The sequence below is a fragment of the Trematosphaeria pertusa genome (genome assembly GCF_010094035.1).
Source record: "Trematosphaeria pertusa strain CBS 122368 unplaced genomic scaffold BU26scaffold_1, whole genome shotgun sequence".
Taxonomy (NCBI): Eukaryota; Fungi; Ascomycota; class Dothideomycetes; order Pleosporales; family Trematosphaeriaceae; genus Trematosphaeria; species Trematosphaeria pertusa.
The window spans coordinates 432,481-453,173 of record NW_022987212.1 but is presented as its reverse complement, the minus strand read 5'-3'; the positions used below and the strand labels follow the sequence as shown (position 1 = coordinate 453,173).

General features: G+C 54.6%; 11 protein-coding genes across 11 annotated transcripts; 6 read left to right on the top strand and 5 right to left on the bottom strand.

Annotated features, from left to right (window-relative positions):
- Positions 1-2: 2 nt before the first annotated feature.
- BU26DRAFT_512620 (uncharacterized protein) lies at positions 3-1,395 on the top strand. The gene is made up of 2 exons (XM_033827422.1): positions 3-337; positions 473-1,395. The coding sequence occupies exons 1-2, from the start codon at positions 120-122 to the stop codon at positions 1,326-1,328; spliced, it is 1,074 nt and encodes a 357-aa protein (XP_033690658.1). The 5' UTR covers positions 3-119; the 3' UTR covers positions 1,329-1,395.
- Positions 1,356-2,377, bottom strand: BU26DRAFT_512619 (uncharacterized protein). Its single transcript, XM_033827421.1, has 2 exons — positions 2,166-2,377; positions 1,356-2,113 (listed from the first exon to the last, which is right to left on the bottom strand). Exons 1-2 carry the CDS (start codon positions 2,222-2,224, stop codon positions 1,567-1,569), a joined length of 606 nt encoding a protein of 201 aa, XP_033690657.1. The 5' UTR covers positions 2,225-2,377; the 3' UTR covers positions 1,356-1,566.
- Positions 2,378-2,492: 115 nt separating this feature from the next.
- Positions 2,493-3,464, top strand: BU26DRAFT_5137 (uncharacterized protein). Its single transcript, XM_033827680.1, has one exon. It carries the CDS (start codon positions 2,695-2,697, stop codon positions 3,232-3,234), a length of 540 nt encoding a protein of 179 aa, XP_033690656.1. The 5' UTR covers positions 2,493-2,694; the 3' UTR covers positions 3,235-3,464.
- Positions 3,412-6,143, top strand: BU26DRAFT_5129 (uncharacterized protein). Its single transcript, XM_033827498.1, has 5 exons — positions 3,412-3,663; positions 3,726-4,181; positions 4,233-4,843; positions 4,894-5,295; positions 5,344-6,143. The coding sequence occupies exons 2-5, from the start codon at positions 3,756-3,758 to the stop codon at positions 5,987-5,989; spliced, it is 2,085 nt and encodes a 694-aa protein (XP_033690655.1). The 5' UTR covers positions 3,412-3,663; positions 3,726-3,755; the 3' UTR covers positions 5,990-6,143.
- Positions 6,144-6,574: 431 nt separating this feature from the next.
- Positions 6,575-8,576, bottom strand: BU26DRAFT_443881 (prolyl-tRNA synthetase). Its single transcript, XM_033824555.1, has 4 exons — positions 8,403-8,576; positions 8,273-8,345; positions 8,180-8,223; positions 6,575-8,129 (listed from the first exon to the last, which is right to left on the bottom strand). Exons 1-4 carry the CDS (start codon positions 8,478-8,480, stop codon positions 6,639-6,641), a joined length of 1,686 nt encoding a protein of 561 aa, XP_033690654.1. The 5' UTR covers positions 8,481-8,576; the 3' UTR covers positions 6,575-6,638.
- Positions 8,577-8,692: 116 nt separating this feature from the next.
- BU26DRAFT_512616 (uncharacterized protein) lies at positions 8,693-10,159 on the top strand. The gene is made up of 2 exons (XM_033827420.1): positions 8,693-8,718; positions 8,774-10,159. Exon 2 carries the CDS (start codon positions 8,775-8,777, stop codon positions 9,798-9,800), a length of 1,026 nt encoding a protein of 341 aa, XP_033690653.1. The 5' UTR covers positions 8,693-8,718; position 8,774; the 3' UTR covers positions 9,801-10,159.
- BU26DRAFT_512615 (HIT-like protein) lies at positions 9,810-10,750 on the bottom strand. Its single transcript, XM_033827419.1, has 3 exons — positions 10,372-10,750; positions 10,240-10,317; positions 9,810-10,162 (listed from the first exon to the last, which is right to left on the bottom strand). The coding sequence occupies exons 1-3, from the start codon at positions 10,679-10,681 to the stop codon at positions 9,951-9,953; spliced, it is 600 nt and encodes a 199-aa protein (XP_033690652.1). The 5' UTR covers positions 10,682-10,750; the 3' UTR covers positions 9,810-9,950.
- Positions 10,751-11,611: 861 nt separating this feature from the next.
- On the bottom strand, positions 11,612-13,314 carry BU26DRAFT_498441 (A/B/D/E cyclin; the record flags this gene model as incomplete). Its single annotated transcript, XM_033826338.1, has 4 exons — positions 11,612-11,697; positions 11,745-11,883; positions 11,933-13,204; positions 13,303-13,314. The coding sequence occupies 4 exons, from the start codon at positions 13,312-13,314 to the stop codon at positions 11,612-11,614; spliced, it is 1,509 nt and encodes a 502-aa protein (XP_033690651.1).
- An 857-nt stretch (positions 13,315-14,171) lies between these two features.
- Positions 14,172-15,652, top strand: BU26DRAFT_443869 (50S ribosomal protein L2). The gene is made up of 3 exons (XM_033824553.1): positions 14,172-15,174; positions 15,236-15,309; positions 15,362-15,652. Exons 1-3 carry the CDS (start codon positions 14,223-14,225, stop codon positions 15,455-15,457), a joined length of 1,122 nt encoding a protein of 373 aa, XP_033690650.1. The 5' UTR covers positions 14,172-14,222; the 3' UTR covers positions 15,458-15,652.
- Positions 15,653-16,454: 802 nt separating this feature from the next.
- Positions 16,455-19,384, top strand: BU26DRAFT_526338 (uncharacterized protein; the record flags this gene model as incomplete). Its single annotated transcript, XM_033830694.1, has 6 exons — positions 16,455-16,764; positions 16,821-17,109; positions 17,165-17,684; positions 17,737-18,228; positions 18,276-18,589; positions 18,676-19,384. The coding sequence occupies 6 exons, from the start codon at positions 16,455-16,457 to the stop codon at positions 19,382-19,384; spliced, it is 2,634 nt and encodes an 877-aa protein (XP_033690649.1).
- Positions 19,385-19,656: 272 nt separating this feature from the next.
- On the bottom strand, positions 19,657-20,686 carry BU26DRAFT_512610 (uncharacterized protein). Its single transcript, XM_033827418.1, has one exon. The coding sequence runs from the start codon at positions 20,529-20,531 to the stop codon at positions 19,824-19,826; it is 708 nt and encodes a 235-aa protein (XP_033690648.1). The 5' UTR covers positions 20,532-20,686; the 3' UTR covers positions 19,657-19,823.
- Between the last annotated feature and the right edge of the window lie 7 nt (positions 20,687-20,693).

Genomic DNA, 20,693 nt, shown 5'->3' with positions numbered 1-20,693 from the left:
CTCACGGCTCGTTCAGCCACATTCACCCGCCCCGACGCGCATGCTCCCCTCCCTCATCTTCCGAGACACGAAAACACCACACCCACCCATGAAGCCGAAAAGGCTGGACCACCGTCGCAATGCCCGTCACGGACGAGGACGCCGCCCTCCAGGCGATAGCGACTCTCGAGCATCTCTCCGTCGAGCAGACCGAAGCTCTCACCTCGATCAACAAGATACTCTGCAATGACGAGCCGTTCGTCGACATCCACGAGCTCTTCGGGCACTATAATGTCCTGTATTTCCGGAACCTTCTAGCGCCACGAGTTGAAGTGTTGTGGTCGCCGCGGTTGACTTTGTAAGCACCCATCTACTAAGCTCACTGTTGTATTGAACTGTATATGCTGGGTTCTGAAGCGCGTCGGCCTATTTCGCATTCCGTCGAAGCCTCTCGGGCGAAGCGTATCAGTGCAGAATCGCTGACGTGCAGCAGGTGCGCCGGGATCTGCGAGCTATCCAAAGACCTAGCGACCGGGAAATACACGCGCATTCGGCTGAAGCTGAGCACGCCTTTGCTCCAATATCGCCCGCGCTCGGATACCATTAACACGCTGTTACACGAGGCCATCCACGCTTACTTCTTCATTACAACTTCATGGCGGCACTCACGCGGCGACGACGGCACCGGCCACGGCGTGGGGTTCCAGTTGCTTGCTGACGCAATCAACAACCATGGCAGCTACGACATTACCGTATACCATACATTCCACGATGAAGTGGACAGCTATAGGACACACGTCTGGCAGTGCAACGGGCCATGCAAGGATCGACCTCCGTATTTTGGGCTTGTAAAGCGGAGCATGAACAGGGCTCCGGGGAAGAGCGACACTTGGTGGGCGAGGCATGGAGCCGAGTGCGGGGGGACCTACACCAAGATTCAAGAGCCGGCGCCTACGAAGAAGCAGATCGATGCCATGAGCAAAAAGGAAAGAGCAGGAATGCAGAAAAACAAGTTGGACAGCTGGGTCAAGACGGCAGCGCAGCAGGGTGCGCCTGCTGAGGATAAGACCTCTGACACACCGATTGATCTTGAGGGAGAGGGTAAAACCTCTCCCAAGAAGCTGAATTTCAAACGTAAGGCGGAAATGATTATCATCGACGACGTGGTGGAGACGGATCCATCTTCGTCGGGCTTGAAAGCTAGCCAGAAACGGCCGCGAACAGATGCCGAGGAAGACGATAGTGTTTTGGTCGTGGGAAAGAAAGTGTTGGTTGAGTGCCCGATCTGTAGCCTACGGATAGTGGAGTCAGATATCAACGAGCACCTTGACGTGGTGCATCCACCATAATCCTTGTCAATGGCTTGATCCACTTGATGTGATGAAGGCACTTGGTTGAAGTGTCGTGGTCCATATTCTTACAGAACGCGCAGCCGCCCTTTGGCTGCTAAATCCGACTGTATATTTACATCGAAATTATACAAGGTCCGAGACTGAGAGTCATTGAGCTCTGCCATCAACAGCTGCCAACGCCTCCAGCACTCACTATCCGGCAGCATCTCCACCCCGGGCTGCAAACCACGGTCCATTATCTTCCAAGCATTTGCGGTGTCCTTTTCTCTTCCCATATTTCCAACAGGCTCTTCTTCCTCTCTGGGCTTGCCTCCGCAGCCTCCTCTCTCTTCTCTCCCCCCTCCTCCGCCTCTTCCATCGCCTTCTTCTCCGCCCACCCCAGCATCTCCTTTGCCTGCTTCCTCAGATGCGCCGCCTCATTCCTCTTATCCTTCATCATCTGCCCATGCGTCAAAGAACGAAGCATAGACTTTACCTGCTCTTCCTTCTCCTCCTTACCCCATGGTTCCCAGCTCTTCGGGTCCGCCGGCCACACAAACGGCTTCTCCATCTCCACCGTCATGTATTTCTTGCTGTCAGGCCGGAACCAGTGCCGCGGCTGCTCGCGCGTGTCTCGCACGGGCTCTTGCTTAACAAACGAGCGTATGTTGTAGATCTTGACGTTGTACGCATGGTAGAGGTAGTCGCGGAGGTCGTATTTGGAGAAGTTGAGCGGGACGAGGAAGCGTGCGTGATAGGCGGAGAGGTGCGGTGTGCGGACGAGCGCTATTGTGAATTTGGGCCTGGAGGGGATTGTAAGCGGAAGTAATCGGTGTAATACTGGGAAGGGCATACAGGAAGATTTGTTTGCTGCCGAATGCAATTATCTTCTTGCTAATGGGTACAGCGTCCATAGTGGAGGGAGCTGGGGAATGCTCCAGACTTCAACAGTAATAGCGAGCGACCGATCGTAAGTGCAATTGGGCGTCAAAAAGGTCTGCGCATTCGGAAAGAAGAGTCGTGCATCAAGCTGCGGGCTGATCCAGCGGTAATGGCTTCGATTTCGGATGGGTTGATGTTCTCCTCAGAAAATCGATCGGAGCGGCTCGTGCACCTCCGCGACGTCACGTGTTGGCTTAGTTCACCCAATATTTCCGGACGAGGTTAACATCACTCTAGACATCAATAGCCGCCTTATCAACGATCGGTACATGGCCCATAATATGACTCGAACTGGACTCAACCAATGCCCCTCAACAGCACTATAGTGGGCTCTAAAGGGTAATAGCGGGCGGGACAAGCAAGCGACGGATCTTTCCTGGGTTACATCCCTCGCTCTTCGTGCCCGTCCCCGACAAAATGGGAGCTTAAGCGAAGGCTCAAGATGAATTTTGCTCTTAGCTGGTCTTACTCCCGGCCTAAAAGACCGAAGATAAACACATACTCACCACAAGTGCTCCTTCCAATCCTTAAGGGACTGGAGCAGATCGACTGGAGACATCTTCAGCTTAGGCACGTACTTGCTCCACTGGAGGCTTCTAGACTTCTCGAGAGACAGAAGTCCAGAAGTGAGAGACACAGGCCTTCAGGCTTTATGTCTAAAGTAAGACTCTGCCTTCGCCCCTTTTCAGTACCATCCGAAAGATTTGGAGAGCCTTCTCCTCGCTCATACCTTCCGTTGCCCTTCACTGCAATAATCGCCACCCCCCCAATCCCTTTACACTCTAGTAACCTCTCCTTGGCTTTTCTTCTCGTCTTTCCATCACTCCTCGAGAAGCGCTTTCATTCAATAACTGCTCTCAGCCCCAATTGCTCTGATTTACGGGCTCATTCCCTGCGGTCCATCCGTTCCTATCGCCACAACCACCAACAAATTTGGTGCACTCTTTACAACGGGAAAGCCGGACGACGTCATACTCCCTAGCGGTCCAGGCCGTCTTGTGCTCTGAACCCGTGCTCACCGCGACTCTTCATTATTCACCGACACACCGCAACACACCTACCGATCGATAGGCCAACTACCGTCCTCGTCAGCAGGGTACGGCTAATCAATCATCCAATCTCCGCGGCGAGATCAGCCCACTAAGCGGCCGCGAGACTTTCTCCGACTGCGGAAGAAGCCACTGACCCCTTTGGTGCCAAGCATCACGCCTTCCCTCTCGGCTCCCGGTCGCCCTAACTTCTCCACACCGCTCCACTAGGCGCAAATTGCAATTTCAAGGCCGAAGGGCTTCTCTTCCCGACATCAACAATTCACCAGGCGACTCCAACGAAGTGCATCGAGGGCCTGAGCCCGAGAACCTTATCGAATAGCCAAGTGTGCGGCCACAAACACGAAAACCACCATCCAGCTGTGAGTACATTTCACCGCCGCTTCTCTCATTGGTATGCTTCTGCTGATTCTGAATGCCTCAGAAGCATTTGAAGCACGCCGCGCCCGGCGCAATGAGCAACAGGAACGGTCCGCCCCCACACGGCGCGGTCGCCAGGCCCGCGAACTTCGGCAGACCCCCGAATCGTTTCGTCCGCGTTCCTCCAGAGTACCGACGTGTGACTCTCTTCAGGGAGAGCGAGCGGCTTGCTCACCTCTGGAAGATAGAGACCAACTGCGAAGTAGTGTCACACTGGGACCATAGCAAGATCGTCCGATTTGACGTGTACGGCTCTGGCTCGAATCTGGACAAAGCAGAGCGGCAGATCAACGATTGGATTCTCAATGCAAACACCAAGTCCAAGGAGTCCTCCGCCTGGGCGAAGTGTCCCGCATTCGACAATGACAAGTGGTACTACAAAGAGGTGCAGGAGATGGAGAGGGAGCGGAAGCAAATGTTCAAGCATCCGATTCCAGAAGGATTAGAAGTCCCCTACAAGGTAAGTCAACGTGATCTCTTAACCCGGGCTTATTTCGCTAACTTACTGTAGATAGTCGTAGACTGGCCAAAAGATCTGGGCGACCACAGCGAGCCGGTCATCCCAAAAGATGTATTCGGTACCGGACTCGAGGCTCTGGATACTATCCGAATGGATGACGAGGTCTGGATCACTCCACTTGACCTTCGGCGCATTGAAATTTCAGGCTTCGACATAGCCCGTGTTGACTCTGCCGAACAGCACTACTTCACCATGATCCAGAAGGCTCGGACGAGTAAATTCGCTGCACCGTTCCCCCTCCACATGATCCTCGATGACAGAGAAGGCATGGATGTGCTTCTCGAAGAAGTTGAACGTTGGTGGCCAAACCGAACGAGTCATGGAATCGTACCTCGTCTTATTTATCACCCAATGATGAACATACCGGGTGCCTTTCGTCAGGACGGTTTACATTTCACTGACCTCTCAACTATCCAACGCGCGATCCAGCTTGCGCTCGAGTCAGCCCGATATGAGAAAGGCTATTACGACTTCTGCATTCGTTATGGGTGCTTTGCGCTTAGTTCTGAGAAGATGCCTCACAGTGAAATTGGGAAGAACTACCCCAAGGAGCACTTCTTAAAGGCCCTTGAGACACGGATTGATAGCGAGGCCAAGAAATGGTATGTTCTGCTGCATCCTGCAGTTCTATCTCTGCTCACAATTCTCATAGGCTTTTCCCTGACAAGGAGGGTGATCGGCTTCTCGCTCGCCTCGTAGCCGCGGGCGATCTCCTAGAGCCGACAAAGTCCGCCGGGTTCTTCGGATACAAACCACCGTCGTTGGATGAAACCCGTCCGATGCTGCGAGGCACCTGGGTGTTTCACGATCCCAACGCACGTATCGTGAACACGCAGGTCTTCAACCGTCACCCTGGGAGGCCAGGGCCTCAGAAGCAAGAGAGCAATGAGAAAACCAAGGCTGCACCCACGTATAGTCTTATCGTGGTGCAAATAGACTGGACAGATGACGAGGAGGGAGTGTATGAGAAAATGGAACCGAGGTATTTCCAACTCAGGCCTGGTCACGCCGGTCCGAAGCAGAACATGGACATCAAGCTGCTAGAGTTAGGCGAGTAAGTCTTCTGGGTAATTTGCATGCCAATTTATACTAATTCATTTAGGGGGCGAGCATGGCAATTCAGTCTGGAATCCATGACGCCGTTGTCCAAGAAGCTCGTCTCACCCGCGTTGCGTGGCTTTGCCGACCAGGTCCAGATGAAGCTGTGCTACGACATGCACTCGAAAGAAGGCTTTGCAGAATGGCCTAACATCAAAAGTCTGAAGATTCATACCGGCCGCTTGGATAAGATCTACACCTTTGGCATCCAGAAGACTGGCTACAAAGTTGAGGCCGTTAGCATGTGGTACCCACAGCAGCGGGCACCTTGCTGGGGCATCAACGTGCGCCACAGCGAGTGGGCCACACATCTGTGCGAGCTGGAGCGCCTTCCCGTCGGACGTGCGGCCGATTGGGGAGACACAGTCTCCACTTTCCTTCCGGACAACGGACTCACATCAAGTGTTACTCAAGAGAACGGCGACGACCTCGGCGTTCCAAACCTGCGGCTAAGCAATAATATCGAGCCTCCGCCACGAGATGGTATCCGGTTGCTGATGGAGAAGCTCATGAAGCTATCGGAAGTCGTCAATAGCTCCGGTGGCGTTACCATTGGTAATATTACGGTGGAGACTCACGAACCGAAGGAAAAGCCCAAGGAGAAGCCCGATGTGAAACTCAAGGACAAGAAGGTCACCAGGAAGTATTAGGCATTGAAGCACTTCTGGCTCCAGTTTGCGGAGTCAGGACATCCAGGCACGCGAGCCATGGCCTGGCCCATTCTTTCCGGCATTGACACACACACTTCTACCTAATTGTTTCCCCTTTCCCATAGACTTCCCGCACGCTGATTTCCCCCTGTCTCTATGGAATTCGGGACATTCCCCACCCCTTCATCGGTTTAGTCACATACTCCACATCGGATGTCTGGTGAATAGGAGGAACATCTGACATGGTTTCTTGACGGCTTGGAGTCGCTGGCAGTACCTCAAAAGTACCCGGAAGATAACTTGATTTTCATTGTGGCAGACTAGGCAGGGCCCTCGAATGATGGCCTCTGGACCGGATTTCTAGGATCTTGGTAGCGATTAGTCTGCGAATTAGAATTTTTTATTTTAGAATTCGCCATTTCGCTTCGTGTGAAGTCGAACCACTGAGCGCAACGACATGCTGGCTTCTACACGGCAATGCGAACGTTGCAGGACATATCAGCGAAGGTGCTGAAACTCTCTAGGAATGGTTGTCCACAGTCAGAACCTAACACGTGTGGTCATGTGTACCGCCACGTATGTCTTATGATATGGTATGTACAGTAGATTACAAGGTTTGCGCAATATCATACATCCGCTGCCAATACCCTCATAGTTGCTCCAGTAGGTCCAGCACCTCGCTCCTCAGATTCTCCAGCGCAACGTCCTTCTTGACGCCCAGTCGGCGACACTGTACTTCCACCTCCCTCCTCTCCTTCCAGCGGCGACCGAGCACTACTAGCACGGGATATCCGATCAGATCCGCATCTCGCAGTTTCCACGCTAGACTCTTGATGGGCCGGTCATCTAGTATTAAATCCAGTTCCGTCGCACCATCCCTTCCCGCCAACGTGTCATACACTTGTGCACTATCCTCCTCCGTAACTTGAGGAGTCGTAATTATAATGGCTTCATAGGGCGCTACGACCCTCGGCCAATTCAATCCCCGCTCGTCCACGAGAAGGCTCGCAATAGCGCCGATGAGCCGCGAGACCCCGATGCCGTGGCATCCCATGTGCATGGCTTCTTTCTCGTTCTTGTCTGGCACTGCGACGAGCACTTCAAGCGGTACGCTATATCGTGTGCCGAGGTGGAAGGTGTGGCCTACTTCAATAGCTTTTCGTACTGAAAGCTTTCCCTCTTCGCAGCGCGGACAGCCGTCGCCTGATTTCGTGATGGTCAGGTCGCCGACGAATTTTGGAGAGTTAGGGGCGCGTACGGCGCGGTCGTAGATGTCAGTTGTAGATGTAGTATTGGGGAGGAGGGAGTGTAGTGTTGCCGTCTCGATACCGGTGTCGATGTCCATGCCTGTGAGCCGTTTCAGGGCGTGCAGGTTTACGAACTCGTGGATGTGGTCCCAAGGGGGCGACTCGTTTGCCGACATAGCTGCTGGGCGGGGGATGTAAATGTTGATGGCGAGGCTGCGGTCCACGCTTATACCTGTGAAGACCAGCGGTGGGCAGTTGATATCAGAAGGCGTATCTGACGTTCGTTTCTCGACGAGTTCTTCATTCGCGACGTAGCTGCAAGAATCACAGGACCAGACGTTGTCTTCGCCTTTGGGGGAGGCGAAGTGGTATTCGTGACTGAGCTTGCCGCCCATGTTCCCGGAGTCGGCGTCTGCGACGAGATAGGGGATCTTGAGTTCATTGAACAGGTTGTTGTACGCTTTCCGAACTGCTTCGTATGTTTTCAGCGCATTATCATGCGAGTAGTCGAATGTATAGAGGTCTTTCATCAGGAACTCCTTAGCGCGGAGGAGACCCTGTCTAGGCCGTCTTTCGTCGCGGTACTTCCGCCCTATTTGATACAATCGCAGGGGTAGATCTTTATATGAGTGCACCATTCCGCTCACAAGAGCCGTGATCTCTTCTTCGTGAGTGGGAGACAGAAGAAAGCCAGATTCTCTTCGGTCCTTTAAACGGAGGAGTTCTGAATTCGCGGAGTAGCGACCGGACTGGCGCCATAATGTTTCGGTGGTGATGGATGAGAGGGAGAGTTTGGAGGCACTAAGAGAGCGCATGTGCTTGTCTATTAGGTTTTCCAGCTTGTTTTGCACGCGGAGGCCTAGGGGGAGGAGGTGGAAGACTCCTGAATGGGCCTGCACGTGATCAATGGATGGTGGAGAAGGGATGGGACGGAGGTATTTACCTGGCGGAGGAAGCCTCCTCGAACCAAATGCGCATGAGAGTCATCTGTGTCGACGTTAGTTAGGGAATCTAGACGCTGTGTTTCAATGCCGACCGTGTTCTCCTTCCTGCGGTGAGATGCCTCCTGTAGGTGCCCAGAATTTTGATAGTCGATTTCGTGAATCGGTCTATGCCATCGTCATCAATGCTGCTCCACAGCGAGAACGAAGTTCCAGACTCCTTACAGCTATAAATCTAGCGTTGCACGTTACTCTTGAATGTACGTTCGCTCGATGCGCTCCTCTCCAAATATGCGCCTTCATTGGCGTCCACAGAGCTACGGTACGTAGTGATCGGGCTAATGTAGGATTATGAGACAATTAACATAATACAGCGAAGAAGGAGATATAACAAACGAGTGCCGGAGGTGCAATTGATGGCTTCCAGTTCAGGGCGCTCAATTGGAGCAACTGCGCACGGACCATTGACACTCTCGAGCTCTGCCGAAAGATTTCTGGAGGACCTCACTCCATGCCAATTGCACAGCAACCCACACTTCACGTAAGTACTCGCGTCAATTGCTTGGCTAGCGCTCTGCGTTCTGACACCCTACAAGAATGCCACCACGAATACGCCTCCGACCACGCGCCTTGTGCGTCCGGGCTTCTCATCCCGCGAGCCCCATCGGCGCAACCTATGCTTCCCTCGCAACCGCAACAACCCCAGCGCCACCCATAGAACAAACCATACGCTCCACACCACCAGTCCTCCGCTATCCGCCCACACAACCGCCATCTCATAAGCCCCCCGAAGTCCGCAAAACCCAACTCCACCGGCAATACCAATCGCTCCTCAAGTCCTCGCCCTTAATCCTGCTCTTCCAGCACAACAACGTCAAAGCCGTAGAATGGATGGCTATACGCAGAGAATTGGCGATAGCGCTGCAGAAGCTGGAGGATGAGCTGGCGAAACAGGGCAGGGAGGGCACGGCGTTGGCTGAACAGGTCAAGATTCAGGTTATCCAGACGAACATTTTTGCGAGTGCACTGAGGGTCGTGGAGTTCTTCCAACCAGAAGAGGGAACTATGGATCATGCGCAACCTCCCACAGACCCGAGGACACCGACGAGCGCCCAGGTACCGCAGACTACGAATGTACCGGAAGACGAGCGCTTTACGCACGGGCTGAGCAGGAGGGCATGGGAAGCCGCATCAAATCGAAAACTAAAGCTCGAGCTCGAACCCCTCCTCTCCGGACCCCTAGCCGTTGTAGCCTTTCCCACCGTGTCCCCACAACACCTCAAGACCGTCCTTTCGATCCTTTCTCCCTCTCCCGCATTCCCCGCGCCAAAGAGGCGAACAAACCCGGACTACCACGAGCCGGCCGTGCAATCTGGACTCCAAAAGCTTATGCTACTAGGCGCGCGAGTAGAAGGCAAAGTATTTGATACCGAAGGCACAAGGTGGGTTGGTGGTATTGAGGGTGGTCTTGATGGTCTTCGGGCGCAGCTTGTGCACGTGCTGCAGGGGGTTGGGGGCGGTCTTGCGAGTGCGCTTGAAGGAGCGAGTAGGAGTTTGTATTTTACAGTTGAGGGACGGAGAATGGATATGGAAGAGAAGGAGAAAGGGGATAAGACGGAGTAGCGTGGGTATGTATAAAGATTCGGCATTATGTATAGATATTGTACATGTACCAACATTTCCGCACACTAGGGTCTACCTCTATGCGTCTTCTACAGCGCCTTGTACATTCGCAATGCACCCAACCTCGATCCTACTGACATTCTAAGAAAATCACAGCTTCGTGGCGCCCTTCATCCTTTCTACCTCATCTCGCAACACTCTCCTCATCTCGCCTGCTATCCTGGCCCCGTCCTCGTCATCCAAATCATCCCTCTGTCCTCTCCCAAACATAGTCCAGCTCTTGTTCTGGATCTGCGGCATCGTCTCCGGCCGCGGAATGATGTGGAAGTGGACGTGGGGGACGACTTGCGCGGCCCTTGCCCCTGATACAGCTGTATAAGCGACAAACAACACATACCTAGATAGAATGCAAGACCGCCTGAGGCCATGCACGACGTACCGTTATTCTGCACAATATTATAATCCGTAACCCCCGTGACTTTGGCAACAACCCTCGCCAGCACGGGTAACCAAAACCCTATTATTGAATCAGGTTCTCTTTCTTCTTTCTCTATACCTCTCTCAAACTCACCAATCTCCCTTCCCTCCCCCTCCTCCATATCCGCGACCTTAACCCGATGCCCCCTCGTCGCAACCAGCAAATGCCCACCCGTCATGGGCAGAATATCCAAGAAAGCGACCACATCCCGACTAGCCAGCACGACAAAGGAACTCGGCGTCGTCTTCTCGTGATGCGCCTCGTCATCGTTCGGGATACATGATTCCAGCGATACGGATGCTGGGGTCCAGAGGCGGGAGGAAATGGAGGATGAAGGGTAGGCGGAGGCGATGTTGCAGAAAGGACAGGCATCGGGCGGGTAGTGCAGGTCTAATTCGTTCATGTTACATCGCACGTTGTCCCACTAAAAGAGTGGTAGGAGGAGAATGTAGAATGGCAAGTGGCTGCGATGTTGACGTGAGGTTTGAGAGACTGCTGGAAGTGGTTAGCTCGACTTTATGCCGAGGTTGACCATGTCGATCACTGACAGATTAAAATCGTGGCGTTTGTTTATGTCGCGCCTCTCCCGCGCGGGCAGAAACCCAAGATCCTCAAGATCCCCACTCATCCAGATGGAAACATCTCTGAAAATGATATGCTCATTGCCGATGTAGAAGCTGTCGTCGCCATCATGATACGCTCAAGTGATATCCAACAAGGTGATGCAAGAAATGCAAAGCTAGACAAAAAGGTGAAACTCCTGAACAGACATGCATGGCTCATAGGCGGCTCCATTGCGACGCAACGCGCAACTACCTACTCATACACAAAAACACATAGCCCATCTGTGTATCGACGACCAACCCATAGCCACATCATCTCGGCCCTGCCACCCTCGCAATCAATAGCCGATCGTAGAACACCATTGCGGTATACCGTCCATAGCGCTATGAGCTTTGTATCCAGAGCCAGCCGTCATCGTCTCAGAAATGAAGATGAGAAGAAGTCGAAGTAAGAGAAGATCCCTTGCGCCGTCGCATAAAAAGGAGATGACGACGCCCTTCGACTCCGTTCCAAAATAAAGATTTCGCAGGAAAAAACACATTCAAGACCCTCACGTAGCCAATTGCATACCTTTTTATTAACGCCGGTCCGAAGGCGATGAGCCAAAATGCAAACATGAATGGAGCACCGGATGCAATTGGAAGGCCGCGCCGATTGTCTATCTCACATGTCGCGCAGGACATGGAGATTGACGGGGTTGCGACGGGGAGGGCGGTCATGGCGGTCATCGGAGGCAAGGACCAGGTAGACCTAACGCGCAGACACAGTCTCAGCGCTGGGACTTCTCGGTCTCTTGAAGCACGTTACCATATTGAAGGACGTATTTTTTGCACCACTGACGGAGGACGATCGAGGCTGGAGGATGTCAGTGAATCTCAAGGCAGAAGTCAGGGGACACATACCTTTCATGAACTTCTTGCTGGCGTACTTCTTGAAGAACGCCTCGTGAACAACGGGGCCAGACAGGTAATCGATCATGAGCTCGAGGACGGGCTGGATCTCCTCCTCGGTATATCCAGCATAGTGGGCAAGCGTTGCATCCTACAATGATCAGTACGCAAGATGAGACGGGGAAGGTTGCTCGACTTACCCAAGGGCCGCGCTCCAACACCAACCGAGCCAGATACATGGCAGCAGCAGCAACCTGGCTGGGCGGGTGGGCGATGAAGCGGTGATCTAGACAGCCTATCTCTAGAAGATATTTGCCAAGAGTGCGGGTCTGGATGTCATAGCTGTCGGCCTTCGATATCCGACGGAGGAAGTTCATGGGGTTTGGGTAGCTCAGGTCGTAGTTGAGGGCAGCGAGGACAAAGCGCTCAGCGCTAAGGATCTCCTCCTCTGTGAAGCCATCATCGGCAACGTGTCGGAAGTTCTGCACGTGCGGAGATAAGACCTCCTCGTACTTGGATGCAATGAACATGGCGGTGACACCAACCAGCTGCAGGCGGTCCAGCTGGACAATCTTGGTGGATAGGAAGCGGTCGATGATGTTGACGGTGAGAAAGAGGGTCTCGGGGAGGAGGCGGAAGCGGGTGTGGACCTCGAGCAGCCAATCGACGAGAATGCCGCGCATCTTCCACTCGAGCTCGTTCTGGCTGTCCATGTAATCGGGGTTGGCCATGGTAGCGATCTCAAGCTCCTTCAGGTACTCGAAGATCTCGACAACATACTCCGAAACCATCAACGGATCGTCTATATCCTCCTTGTCAAGATCAGGCACTTCTGGCTCCTCAGGAGCGGCCTCTCCCACCTCCTCGAAGATCTCAATCTGAGACTTGACGCGCTCATGCTTCGTAGTAGCCGTTTTGGTAACTTCCGCTTCAACCACGACGTTCGTCTTCGGCGCAACATTCTCCGTCTCTTCAGTATCCTCTTCTTTGAATGACTTGGAGCTGGTAGCGGTAGTTTGTCGCTTCTTGGTCGGGTGTCCGGCGATGCCGTTTCCGCTAGCCGGGCGCTTCAGATCGGAGGAGCCGACATTCTTCTCCTTGGAGCTGAGCACAGAGCGTATCGTGTTTGTCCGCGAGGGTTTCTGAACCCCAGCGGGACGTGCTGCCTTAGAGACCTGCCCGACTTTGCTGGCCAACGGCTTCTTGCCATCCTTCGCGTCCTTGGAGCCGGCACCGGGACCCTCCGCCTTGCCAAAGTTGCTGACATCACCAAGCGCAGCGCGCTTTCGCGTCTGACCGGCACCATTAGTTCTTAGGGCGGTGGTCGACTTCTTGGTCTGCAGTCCCTTCTTGGGCACATCCGCGGCGGAGTCAGTCGAGCCCAACGCGGCCGTTTTCGCACGCGTTACACGTATCGAGCCCGCGTTCTCATCATTCTCGTTCGTGACGGCTCGCTGCCGGAGAGACCGAGCCTAGTGCAGGTTGTTAGAGAGCTGTAGGACGCGACATGCTTACCCCACGATAACATCATGAGACGGCATGGTAGGGTGGTGAGGGAGCGGCAACGTACAGCTGGAGGCATCGCAAGCAATATTAGGTATGTTGAGCAAGGCTAGAGTCGTAACCGGGAGATCGGGCTATGTATTAGGGCGTAATGTTGTATACAGGTCTTGTTATGATGCACTGTTCTAGCGTCAGCAAAGGGCCGTGGAGGAAGTAGGGTGCGGATGTGAAGGAAGCGGAGGCTAACAATACAGGAGCACCGAACACGCGGGCAAGCGTGTGGCAGTCTGCTCGACAGACTTCCAGGCGATGCTCGCGAGTATCGAAGTACCAGACACGCTATATGGAATGCGGCAGCGATGGTGATATGACGGGCGGCAGCGAGACAGACCCTTTGGAGAGCTCTGCCCGTGGTAATTGAAGGGACGAGGAAGAAGTCCAGCTCCAATGGCACGGGTATGGGTGGAGGGGGCGAGTTGAGGTGCTGCACCAAGGTGTGTGTTGATGGAGGTAGATGTAGCGGCGGGTTTGTTTTGAGTGCAGGTCGCCTCTTAGTCAGCGGCGCCAACACCGCGCCGTGGACGTGAACCGCCGAGGGCTGGGGTTCGTGCAGGAGCCAATGAGAAACGCGTGCACGCTTACCTGCGAAAAGAGCCTGGGCAGACGCGAAATAGATGCCGGAGCGCGTAGATGAGTATGCTTGACGTTCGGCTTGCGCTGAGAGTCGGCTTGAGATGCAGAGCGGGTGCGATGGGGGCTTGAACGTCTTCGCGAATGCGAGAAAGGCACGAAGCAGGTGCGTGGTTGCCACGGCAGGTGCGGTCGTGTTGCAGCAAGGGTCTGGCGTCCGAGATGGAGCCGCGAGGCTAAGCCGTTCCGGGCGGCGTCTGAGAATTTCTGGAGCTCCTCCGTTGACCGCACATCATCGCGTGGCTACCCATTGTGTCCGTCTACGTTGTCCTGCGGCGGTCGTGGCCATCAGTCGAGATGTTGCAGCCCAGGATATGTCGACTCGGGCCCTCACGTTTCGCGAAGGCGCTCCTTTCCTCTGCTCGCTCCTATGCCACCGCAATCGACCATGTCCCCCCGCCCGCATTTGAGCCCGCCGTACACGCGGACACCGGTGTCCTACACTCCGAAGGTCCCAGAAAAGATCAGTTCATTCCGCTCCGAACGTACAAACCACGCACTCCGGGGTTGCGTCACCTCAAGCGACCCGTCAACGACCATCTCTGGAAAGGCAGACCGCATCTAAAGCTCACCATTGCAAAAAAAGGACAGCATTTGGGCGGACGAAACAACAGCGGGCGCGTCACAGTCAGGCACAGAGGAGGCGGCCACAAGAGGAGGATCAGAATCGTGGACTACAAGCGCTATCTGCCCGGCAAACATGTGGTGGACCGAATTGAATACGATCCGAACCGCAGCTCACACCTGGCCCTCATCACCCGGGTAGAGACGGGCGAGAAGTCCTACATCGTGGCTGCTGATGGCATGCGAGCGGGCGACGAGATTGAAAGCTTCAGGACCGGTATTCCACAGGACCTGATAGAAAGCATGGGCGGTGTCATCGATCCCGGTATGCTTGCCGCCAAAACCGCCACGCGTGGGAACTGCCTCCCTATCCACATGGTGCCCTTGGGATCGCAAGTCTACAACGTCGGCTCCAAGTCCCACGGGGGCGGCGTTTTCTGCCGAAGTGCGGGCACGTACGCCATCGTTGTGAACAAGGAAGAGGCAGAGAAAGGGAACGGCGTCGAGATCAAGAGCGTAATAGTGCGTCTGCAGAGTGGCGAGCTTCGGAAGATCAGCCCTGACGCGTGTTGTACCATTGGAGTTGCGAGCAACCCGCAAGCACACTTCACATCACTGGGTAAAGCTGGGCGGTCGCGATGGCTGGGAAGGAGACCTGAAGTTCGAGGTGTTGCCATGAATGCAGGTGCGTCTCTCACATTTGACCCTTCATATCTGTTTGGAGCGGCTGGACTGACTTCTACCAGCGGATCACCCTCACGGCGGTGGACGAGGTAAATCGAAGGGTAACGTGCACCCGGTTAGCCCGTGGGGCACTCCGGTAAGTCTGCACATTGCTATAACAGAAAGGACATCAGCTAACGCAAAGGCAGGCCAAAGGTGGCTACAAGACGAGGCACAAGAGGAACAAGCACACGTTTCTCGTCCAAGACCGACCACGCAACCAAGGCAAGCGTAGACCGAGATAGAGCAGCCACATGCCTCCATGTATCACTATACTTGTTACCCAATCTGTATCATATTCGCTTGCATGGGCACATGGGCTGCAGGCGTCTCTGGCGATACATAGTACCGAAGCCTGTTGGTATGCTAGACATGTGGCAGACCAATGCCTGCAAGCCCTCACCCTCAACCAACTGCTGCGCTTTGCATGTATGACACTTACATTTCCACTCCTGAAAATGGCTTCTGCTCTCATTGCAGGGGTACGGCCGTACGAGGATGCACTCGCAAGACTGGCTGTTTTAAGGTGCCGGCTGCCCAGGTGCATCCTTCATCTGAACCCCGCGATCGCCCAGACCACCGTGAAAGAACACCAGGAGTCTTCTTTTCAGCTTCGACCTCACCGGATTATGAAGGGGCGCTTGTGCATATATATGGATGCCTGCCATTATTCCAATACGGCGTTGCCGAGCTGCTGTGGAAGCGGCTGGCATGCGCCGTGTTCCCGACTGTCGGGAATTCCGTGATTATTCGTCCTGTTTGGTGCATCTGGACTGCAGTCAAGGATGACACCGCGCGCCATAGGGCAGAAAGCTTGTGACTGGCCCCCATGACGGACAACGCCGTCAGACCTGAGCCCTTTCACGCTCGATGCTGCCCTTAGGTATTCACGTGTATCCCGTGCTAGCCACGACATTGCCGCGATGCTTCGCCCCCTTCTTGGATGCGCCGTATTACTCGTAAGGTCGAGTGATGCCTGATTGTCCCGCGCGCGCGGTCGGAAATCTTTCTTGACGCTCCACACTAAGACCGATCCTTCAGGCGCGAACTAAATCCACTTCGAACACGCAAGCTGAAATCGGTCTACAGAAGCCGTACACGCCCTTCAAGCGCCTGCCTGGCTTTGTTTCGCGACTCCGTTCAATCTGCCCGCACCTCCAATTGCTTACGCGGGGGCCCTCCCCGAGCAGCTGAGCAACGCCGCACTCCGCTCGATCGCGAACGCCGCCAGACGTGACAAATATGCCCTCACCAGAGTCCGAATCACCGGACGAGGGTTTCTTCAACGACCTGTCGCAGCAGCCCGAGTCGAACGAGACGAGGCAATCGCCGACAGGTACGACGAATAGCCAGGATGCGCAGGGCCAGGATGCCGCAAGCAAACCAAAGCGAATAGCCTGCGTGCTGTGCCGGAAGCGGAAACTGCGCTGCGACGGTGCGCGACCAACGTGCGGAACCTGCAAGAGGCTCTCTCACGATTGCGCGTACGACGAGGTGCGCAAGAAGAGCGGGCCGAAGAGGGGTTACGTGAAGCTCCTGGAAGCTCGACTGCGTGCGTCCTCCATTCCTTTCTTGCGGAGGGGCTTCTCTGACTGAATGCTGCGATAGAGCAAGTGGAGACGCTCCTGAAGAACCAGGAAACGACCGACCCGCACAAGGACGTATCCCGCCAGGACTCCACCTCCGCATACGTCGCGAGCACATTACAGCAGCCATTGCCTCACACGAGCGACTACCTCGCTGCGCCGGACAAGACCCCGTCCGGTGTATCGCCAGGACCCGATGTATTCCAGAATGGCGGCGCAAATGCGGGCTCTGCCGAGGGAGAGTTCCCGTGGGAGATGATAGGACTGGGGCTGGATGAACCGCTGCCGCCCCAGGATGTCATGAACGACCTGTACGTGCATCATACAAAGAGAAGAGAAGAGCTGGGGCGGGCTGACTTGCTGCAGGTACCAGATCTATTTCGCCAAGATACATCCCTCTGTCCCCATCATACATAGGCCGCGCTTCATGGCCGCAATGAATCTTGCCCCACACATGCGGCCGCCCGTGTGCCTGCGCTACATTATGTGGACATTGGCGGCTTCCGTCACCGACAAGTACGATGCGCTGCAAGGGCACTTCTACCAGCGAGCGAGGAAGTATGCTCAGACGGACGAGATGAGAGGTCACGGTGAATCCACAATAACACTGGCACACTGCCAAGCGTGGATTCTGACGGCGACATACGAGTTTAAGCAGATGTACTTCCCGAGAGCCTGGCTTTCCTCAGGACGTGCTACACGTTTGGCTCAGATGATGCAACTTCATCGATTGGATGGAGTTGGTCTTGACGTGAAGCAGTGTCTCCCACCCCCGAAAGATTGGACGGAGCGAGAGGAGCGGAGAAGGACGTTCTGGATGGCCTTTTGTGTCGATAGATATGCCAGTATCGGAACTGGCTGGCCGATGACAATCGATGAGCGAGATGTGAGGGACCTTACTTTTTGAAACTAGGAGCAAGAGGCTAACCCCAGCTTAGATCTTGACGAACTTGCCGGCCAGCGAAGAAGCATTCGAGAAGAGCAAGCCAATGCCTACTGGCTCGCTAGAGCAAGCATTGAGCCCGAACAGCATAGGGAATCTTCAGCCATTCGGTGGTATAGTACTAACAGCAGCCCTCTTCGGTCGCAATCTGCTTCATCTTCATCGGCCCGGACCCGACGATTGTGACGATGACCTGAACGGCGGATTCTGGACGCGACATCGCACCATTGAAAGCATACTTCTTCAGACATCCCTTGGGCTCCCTGACCATCTACGACTCCCGACCGGCTTATCAGACCCGAACGTAGTATTCCTGAATATGAGCATCCACACTTCTTCCATCTGCCTCCACCAGGCCGCTATTTTCAAAGCGGACAAGCACCACTTGCCAGTCAATGTCAGCAATGAGAGCAAGATTCGATGTGTGACTGCTGCGGCTGAAATTGCCTCCTTGATGAGGATGATCAGCCACATGGATTTGGCCGCTGTAAGTTTATAGGCATACTTCTCCGACACTGAAACTCACCCCAGCAGATGAATCCATTCATATCCTTCTGCGTCTATGTTGCAGCGCGCGTCTTCGTCCAGTATCTCAAAACCCGGCCGAAAGACCAGCAGATGAACTCATCTCTCCGATTCCTCTTGCAAGCCATGCAAGCCCTCCGACGGAAAAACCCCCTTACAGAATCCTTTCTGGTCCAGCTGGATCTCGACCTGGAAAGCGCAGGTATACTGGGCCAACAGAAACCCTACCTGCCACCCAACCCTAGCGGCGCGGTAAGCAACCACCACACAGAGCACGTGAACAATCACATGGCAGCGGGTTTCGAGACCACAACCAGTATTGAGTAAACCCATCAACTGAATCTAAGCTAACTTGTGTCTTTCTCTAGGGCGCTGTCGTGCCTGTCAATTCTGACTCGGTCTCTTGCAGTCCCCTCTTCGAGATCCGCGAAAGCCAGAACCCGAATGCGTCTATTAATCAGTATGGGAATGGAGAACGGGCGGCTACTGCTGCGAAGAATAACAACATGCCTCATATACCGGGTACACAGCCGGGTCCGCCATTCCATATCTCGAGCGTGACGAAGATCAATCTGGAGCCGCAGAATCCTGCGCCATTTGTACCCTCGCAAAGCGGACCGCAACTGGTACCTAGTAACTTCAATCTCAGCGCCGATAACAACGAAATGGATATCTCTCCCGACACAGCTAGCGTTGACCAACCGAGCCCCGCCACAACTACCAACTCGCAATCCCAACAATCCCGCGGCGGCTCCACCTCACACTCGTCTTACTCGCCCGGCCAAGGCATCGAGCATCTGCCCTACCGTCCCTCACCTCGCATGTCGAACCGGGTTCCGCTTCCGCACACGACATCCCCTAACAACACCACGAATACAAATGCGAACTTCTTCCCACCTAGCGACGATATGTTTTCGGCATACGTGACCGGAAACCCCGGCAGCATGAACGGTGCAGATAATGGGTTTTTGATGGGTCCGGAGTGGGAACTGGCGGGGATGGGGCCCGGGACTGGAATGACGCCTATGAGCGATGGCGGGTGGAATCAATTGCTAGAGAGCGTGAATTTGGGATGGGATGGGATGGGGCCGCCGCATGATGCGCCGCCGGGACGATGAAGGAGGAACATTGGGATATGTGGTTCGATTTATTTTTGGAGATCGGAAAACGGAACGGATACCCACTTTCGCTTGGCTCGCGACTTTTAGGTCCTGCTGATGCAACGCAAGGTGCTGGAGCATCTTTACTTGGGTGAGGCGTCTAGGGCTAGACCGGACTTTGGTCCCTCATGATGGCGTCTTTTGAAGTTTCCGTTTTGAACGCCGCTCTTGTATAGTATGAATGCTGACGTCTGTAAATCACGATGGAAAGGGACGAAAGACGTAAAGCTTCAGAACCTTCGTGTCATTCAGCCTGATCTATTCATGAAATGCTCTGTTGTATCAAGCGGGTATCTCGTCGCAAGTCCAATAATCTAAGCCAACCATAACGCCGTCGCGATGCTATGCAGATGTCTTCCTGTGCCCCAAACGGAGCACGTCATACAGTTGAAGATCTCTATTTCAACCCATGATCCACACCCTCTAGTTCACCCAAGTACTTCTCCACCTCCTCATTCCCGTAAAACATCTTCCGCAGTTTCTCCTCTTTTCGCTTTTGCACGGCGTGCAACTTCCGTACTTTGCCCGCGTCTAGCCTGACATCCTTTGGCGTGGTACCTTCTCTCTTTTCTCGCTCCACTTGCTTCTTGTCCACGCCCAGCCCCAGCTTATCTCGCTTCTCCTTCGGCACGATTGGGAACAGCATGCCCTGTCCGCTTGCTCCTAGACCGACTCGCGAATCGACATCGAACCCGTGTTTCTTGAGGTATTTCAGCCCCATACGCGTTCTATCGATCGACGACGGCGTCGGTGCGCGCGGGAGGGCGCCTTGGTGCGCTAGACTCAGATAGTGCGCTCGATCGTTCGCCTCTTTGACGAGCGCACCGCATATGCCGCATGTGGGGTAGGCTTCGGGCTTCGGCTGTGGTTGACCGTTGGGGAAGACGATGGCCAGGTATTTCTCTGCTATTGAGCGGCCGTTGGGCTTTGGTGCGGCGGGGAGTGGGGGTGAGGGAGGTGCGGCGGGCACGAATCTCACGGGATTCTTCCAGAGCCGCTGGCCGAAAGCGGGCTGCTGGACGAAGGGCGCAGTGGATATATCGGCGTCGTCGTAGCGGGCGTCTTCGGGGTATTCTTCTGGATAGGGTTCGTCGGAGACGGGCATGGTGCGCGTGGCGGTAGAGATGGGGTTGTGCAGCGGTTTGTGGATGGTGTACCACGCTAGGAACGTTGGAGAACACTAGGTGTAATAGAGCCCTTCAGCGGAGGAGGGGGTCACTCCGCTGCAAGAGAGCGCTGCTTAAAGGCGAGGTCGTGAAAGAGCAAG